Source organism: Humulus lupulus, chromosome X (genome assembly GCF_963169125.1).
Source record: "Humulus lupulus chromosome X, drHumLupu1.1, whole genome shotgun sequence".
Classification (NCBI taxonomy): domain Eukaryota; kingdom Viridiplantae; phylum Streptophyta; class Magnoliopsida; order Rosales; family Cannabaceae; genus Humulus; species Humulus lupulus.
The window spans coordinates 240,301,986-240,308,679 of NC_084802.1; the positions used below are offsets into that span (position 1 = coordinate 240,301,986).

General features: G+C 34.3%; 1 protein-coding gene across 1 annotated transcript; it reads right to left on the bottom strand.

Annotated features, from left to right (window-relative positions):
* Nucleotides 1-3,145: 3,145 nt before the first annotated feature.
* On the bottom strand, nt 3,146-5,253 carry LOC133804270 (cold-regulated protein 27-like). Its single transcript, XM_062242417.1, has 5 exons — nt 5,029-5,253; nt 4,371-4,572; nt 3,976-4,282; nt 3,610-3,707; nt 3,146-3,524 (listed from the first exon to the last, which is right to left on the bottom strand). The coding sequence occupies exons 1-5, from the start codon at nt 5,145-5,147 to the stop codon at nt 3,498-3,500; spliced, it is 753 nt and encodes a 250-aa protein (XP_062098401.1). The 5' UTR covers nt 5,148-5,253; the 3' UTR covers nt 3,146-3,497.
* Nucleotides 5,254-6,694: the final 1,441 nt, after the last annotated feature.

The window sequence follows — 6,694 nt, forward strand, 5'->3', positions numbered from 1 at the left end:
ATGTTCCACGTATTCGGCGCCTGCGTAAAATATGGAATATGAAGAGTTCATGGGGAAGCCTAAAAGCCCCTACTATGGCCCTATGCGACGTCGTGTACCACGAGCAGGGGCTTGGGGGGCAAATGTACGCCCTGGTTTTCCCGCAGGCTATTAGCAAGCTAAGATACGGCCTAATCATGTCTACCACGTGGACATCCCCAAGACTGGAGCTGTCGTCGAATGATCCTACCTCCTTAGCTCGAGGTAACCTAAGGGTTCACCAAGTTTAGACTGAGTCTGGACTCTGAAGGCCACAGGTCGAGGGAGGCATCTAGCTCGTGATACGAGCTAAAGTTGGAAGCTGTGACCTTTTATAAAGTCAACCACGCAAGGTAAACGTGCATATATCAGACATCACGTGTCTGATATATCCCTGACTTCTCGGACACGCAGCATGAACGTGCGTATTCAGACACCCACGACTGGGTTGGGCCGTGCAGCCCATTATCCCCTTACCTATTGATTAGACCACACTTCATGTGTCAGGTTTTAGGAATTAATCATGAATGTCACAGAGTTGACATGATAGGTAAGAAGGTCACGGGATGACCTTCTTACCAACTCCCAGGTGCCCTCTCCTATAAATATGGAGATCCTAGGAGTTGCAAAGGGTTGGATTCTATTGTGTAAGAAATACCCTGTAAAAGAATACCAAGCTTATAGCAATAATATTGACTGGTGGAGTAGAAGGATTTTAACCTTTGAACCACCTAAAAACGTAATTGTGTCACCAGCCCATTTCCAAAAGATCATTCATCTATTTCGGTTCAACATAAGCACTAATTCCTTCCTCTTATCTTCTTAATTTCTTGTTGGCGAAGAACCGCGTCAACAGTGTCTAACGACACAAGAGTTGAGTTGACATCTTATATTTAGCTTGACAAATATAAGGAGTTACTAGAACATTATAACTATACTTATACTTATAAACTATTGTTGTTGCCTTTCATACCAACATTTATAAACTCACTTTTATATATATATATATTTACTAAACAAAAACATAAAAAAAAAAAATAATAATAATTCTTCTTGCCCAATTTTCATACCACAGTAACCTCAAATATACAATAAAAAAATCAGATTTCTGTAAGTGAAATAACACATAATTGATAACAAAAATCTTCCAAAACAAATACAAAATCATAATTTTTTTTTACATAACATTGCAACACTCAAATAAAAGATCCAATAATACACATAACATATAAAAAGATCCAACCAAAAAAAAATTATTTATCCCCGAAGTGACTCCACTCCAAAGCTTCTCCATACAAGACAATTCATGAGAACCAAATCATGACTAACATAGTGCTTTCAAACAAAAAGACATTGACTCTAGCAATAAACACTTAACGCTAATTTCAAAAATGGATCAATAGCCTTTTCAATATTCTTTTCTTACTCAAAATTTCAACACTAATCCAAACAACGGATAAATTACATTATGAGAAACACAATGCAAAGTGAAGCATGAAACCAAGAGGTAACCCATGCCTTGTCATCGTCACAATCGTATCCACAAACCCGCGTACGTCGCCTAGCCTCATCGCTGCCACTTGCAAGTAGAGAGAAGAGAAAGATCGTGAGATCAAGAATAGAGAGACTGCGTGAGAGAGAAGAGAGAGATCGCGAGAGATTTTTATGAGACAATTTTTAGGGTTTGTAATTAATTAATGCGCTAACTTTTTTATTTTTTCTTTCCATGGCGACAATGATTAGCTGTCACCTTAGGACACACTTTCTAATAGCAACAATCAACAACATTAACTATCACGATTGGGTGATGCAAAATACCAATTTTGGCATAGTGCTACTACATACTATATATATACATATAAAAACAAATTATTACAATATATGTCTATTTTAATGAAAATAATTCAATTCAAATTTAATTTAATCTTTTCATTCTCCAAATTATAATACGACATTTATAAAATACTTATAAAATAAACATTTAAATATCAGTTTGTAACTGATGTGAATTTTTTATTTTTTTTATGTTGGTTGTTAGATATGAAAATAAGGGACACTATGTGTAAATTGTGTACTTTAACGTCATATGTAATTTGCGTATTTTAACGTCATTTCAAATCCAATGTGAAAAGTAGGGAAAGATATCTAGAAAATTCATCGCAATTTCTATTCTAAAAGCCAATTAATCCAAATTAGAAACGATAATAGTCCAATCTCTCATTGTTGATATTGCGCTTCATCTGATACACATAAAATACAATACAAATTTCTTACATCAATTTACTTAACAGTGAAAAAAAGGAAGAAAGAGATGTATAACAATGATAATAGTTGTCACTTCTTCATCGGGCACCTCATCGTTTTCCTACTCTTCATCAACAAAACAAATATTGCATTGACTCATGCTGCTCTTCATTCTTAGAGCAGAATCGTATCATTGTCCATGCAAGGCAAAAACACAGGTTTCTCTACAAAAACAAATATACCCAAAAACAAAAACAAAAGTAACATCAATTAATATAAGTCCACAAATACCCAAATAATAGAGAACAAACTAGAGAGTTTGGCGATCTTTCCCAGTAGTCTTCCTCAAGGAATGGATCATCTTGGTGGTGGCACGAGGGGTACTTCTTCGCACCACAAGAAGAGAGAGAGACAACAATTTAAAGTCTTCTCTTCTAGAAGAAGAAAGAGGCTTTAATTATGTCTATACCCTTTCTAATCCGATCTGGGTTGAGAACCAAGGTAATAACCGGAATAGCTAAGTTTACAACATCAATTTAGACCAACATTATAAGTTAAAAAAACCACGTTTTACCTGTTGTAAACTTTAGCACGTAGAAAGTAAAGTGCGAACAACTACTAAAATTTGATGGAGTGCGTATGGATAAATTACGTGGTTCTGCAGCAAAGTTCAAACCTCGGGAAAAGAAAAGCGAAGTTTAAACCGTCGTTGAATAATATTACATGCTAGTAATGATATTCGTATTGCGAGTTGGACGGTTTGAATCTTTTCAGAGAATATGAACCAGTTTAGTAAAATCAAAATAGAGAAGACTTCTAGAAAAAGGTGTGGAGCTTACAAAACTAAAAGATCATCTCATCTAGTCCTCTTTTCAATAATCAATACTAGAAGCTACGGGGTTTATTAGTTTAAATGGAATCTTTCAAATACATGATACAACTAACGTTCCCAGCTGTTTTAATACTTCTCTTTCGAGCATAAATATCTACAAAAAAGCAGACAATAATATTCCATGAAACTGAGAAGTGTTTGGACATTTGGACAATTACCACGAGAAAGAAGGGGGAAAAATCCATTAACAAAATCTGTGATCGAGTATTTTGAACAGAACACCATTTAACATCAGATTCACCCTCCTTTTCTGCATTACCCTATTTTTAGCTATAATCTATTGAACAGAACATTTTATAACTTTCTATAAATGAACTCCTTGGTTAGCTCAGGCTGCTAAGCGTTACAAAGTCTTGCGAAGTGGAACCACCTAAGACAGAGAAAGAGCCACATAATCAAGACACCAAAACTAATGTAACATCATAAACTTGAGCAAGAACTAATGTGCATCTTACCTGATCATTAGTTATATAAGCACCAAGTTCTTGAGTGTTAACCCTTTTCGATTTCTCTCCTTCACTTTTTTCGTCAATAAAGTTCTGGTCTGAAACCTCTGCAACAATCAAAATAGACAGTAAAATTTGGCCTTCCGCGGCTTAGATTCATACCATTGAAACCTTTACTGCTATATCCATCTCAAAAGTTTAGTACTAAAGCGCATATATATATATATCAATCTCTTTCCTCCTAATAACACGATGGAAGTGACCAACCAAACCATTTTAGTCTTCTAACATTGCATTAAACACTTGTACACATACAAGTAAAGTTCAAGTAATCAGAAACCACCTTAACAGTCACACCAATGCATAGCTTAGTACCTGTATTGTTACCAAGCAAATCTTTATGGCACAAATTAGAGTGATAAAAGGCCATCTGCTTTGAACTAGAAGATCCCCACAACGACGTTGCATTCTTGCTATTTGAATCACTCGCTCTACTCGCAGACACCGCCGCACCTTGTGGGACACTGCAAGATTCAGCACCTTGGGCCTCACGGGAGGATCTAAAGTGTTGGATCCATGGGTTTGAAAGAAGGGCATTGTGAATTTCATTTGTATTAACTCCACGAGGTTCAGTTCTTACATAATTGATCTTTTGCCAATTTCCATTTCGAAGGACCTTAAACTGAAAAATGAAAACCAAAACATTAAAAAAAAAAACACAAACAGACAGTGAAAAGCATATAATTATAAAGCAATAGATTAGGCTGAACCTGGCCACGATGGGAACGGGTGTTAGAATGGGTTTGTTTGGATGGTTTTGTACGAGTGGAGTTCTCCTTTTCCATATGTTCCCCAACCAACTCCATGGAGTCATACAACTCGTTAACAAATGATGTTTCCATGGATTTGAGGTACAAACTGTGCTTCTCGTCTGTCCACTCTGCAGCCATGGACTCTGTTGAGTCCATAGTACTAATACACAAGTTTCACCACAAGTTAATCGTGTTTATTATGTTCCAGAATGAGATTCGCATTGCATAGTCATAGACATATGCTTGTATAATATACCCGTCTCTTAGGGAAAAAAAAATACCTAATCAATTTCAAAGATTTTCTCTTACATTGTTCAAAAGTATTTATTGAGACAATAATCATCAAAAGTTTGCAATTGCATTACTTTCAGCTCAAACCAATACAAATAATATATAAAACTCAAAATCAACCTATCCTTTCAACAAACCGAAACCCCAATCATGCAAACACCCATAAATATTATTCAAAACAAATTATGAAAAAGAGAGAGTATCATTTTTTTCTTTTTTGAAAAAAAAAACTATGTTTTCCAAAAGCTATTGTAAGAGCCACACATATAGCACCAAATATGGAGAGTGGCTTTAAAAAGTAATAATAATAAAGCATAAGAAGTACCGAAATGGGAGAAGGATCGTCGGTAAACTGGTAAAGTCAAAGGGGTTGAGGTGAGAGGAGTTAGACCATAAATCTGAAATCAGGTCCCAGTCTTGAACGCTCTGAAAATTTCCATGCATTTAAGTTTCAATTGAAGAAGATACAATGTTATGTAATGAAGTTACTGAAGAAACAAAGAAAGAAGGTGGGTGAGAAATACAGAATGAAATGTGCGGTTTTGGGAGGCGGTGGTGTACTGATCGGGACAAAAGAACGTTGCGATTGTCTTTACTTTTACACGTGTCATGGGTCCATGCCGGTTGCCACGTCAATGCACGGTCGACCAGCTGTAACTGCTTAGCCAAAAGTCACAAACACCCTCGAGATATTTATTTGACCATCCAAAATATCTCACGTCTTCAAATTTAAGATATTTGACATTCAGATTTCGTGGCAATATTTTAATGTTAGTCACCCTTCTTACCGACTTTATCTTTATATTTATTTCTTTTCATTTTGTCCAAATTCAATATTTTGATAAGATCTTTTCTTAAAAAAAAATCTAGAAATCTTCTTTTAAAGCAAATAATTCTAGCGAAAATCATATTAATAAAGTGTGGACTAAATTTATTCACATGTTTAATTTATTATTTTTATACTTAGTAGTTACTAACAATGAACGTATTGAAAGGAGAGAATCAGATTGAAGAAGGACCCGACCTTGCCCCACTGTTTTATGAGTTAGATGTTGCCATACCATATTTATTCAAATAAGTATTTTTTTTTTGCCTTATTTTGACTGCTGATGTGGACCAATCACAATAAGTATTTCTATTCTCGAATTTATTTATTGACTATTAGTTTTTTATTACATGTGGGTGAGTGCAGTAAAAATATGATATCTAATGTTATAATTTTTTTTCTTCAAAATAAGAACTATTTATTTTGTATGAGATCTAGCAACCATCATCATATACACACAGATCTATTAAAATAACTAAGAGCAATAAAATATAGCTATGTTAAGTGCGCGAGACGAATCACAAACTTTCCCCTACACATATCACCTTAACAATATAAAAAGCTAATTAACCACGTGTTCTGCAAACTATGACTTCTACAAATCAAAGAGGCTATGTGGTCTCCTTTTCCAATAGTAAATATTTTGATACACATTTTTGTGTCTCAAATCATGAGAGCATGCATGCTTATGTGTGTTGTATAAAACAAAACACAAAGAGTTTTGCTTTACACTTGGGGTTGGCATTAGTTATTGGAAAAAATAAAGATTTGACTAAGGGGTCATTTGGTATGCAGGAATCTGGATACAGGAATGAGAATCTGAAAACTTTATCATATTTGGTACTGGGTTTGAGTTTTTATAACCTGAGAATCTGTACTCCAGGAATTTTAACTTTTCCTGATTCTAGGTTCAAGTGAAACTCATCTGACAAGTAGTTTTCAGATACACACGAATGTGAAACACTTCAAAATTATTATTATTATTTTTTAAAAAAAATCTTAAACCAATAAATTTTTAGTTAATAACCTATTTTATTTTTGAAGCTTATAATATAAAAACAAATATACGTATATCAAATTATAAAATGATAAATAATATTTGTTTATTTAAAGAAATTGATTTGTAAAGCCTTTATATCATTACTTTAGTTTAAAATAATAAATG

Coding starts and splice junctions, on each gene's coding strand:
- LOC133804270 (XM_062242417.1), bottom strand. CDS start 5,147: ATGCATGGAAATTTTCAGAGCGTTCAAGACTGGGACCTGATTTCAGAT. Junction 4,573..5,028: donor ACGATCCTTCTCCCATTTCG/GTACTTCTTATG, acceptor CTTGTGTATTAG/TACTATGGACTCAACAGAGT. Junction 3,525..3,609: donor CTTATATAACTAATGATCAG/GTAAGATGCACA, acceptor TCTCTGTCTTAG/GTGGTTCCACTTCGCAAGAC.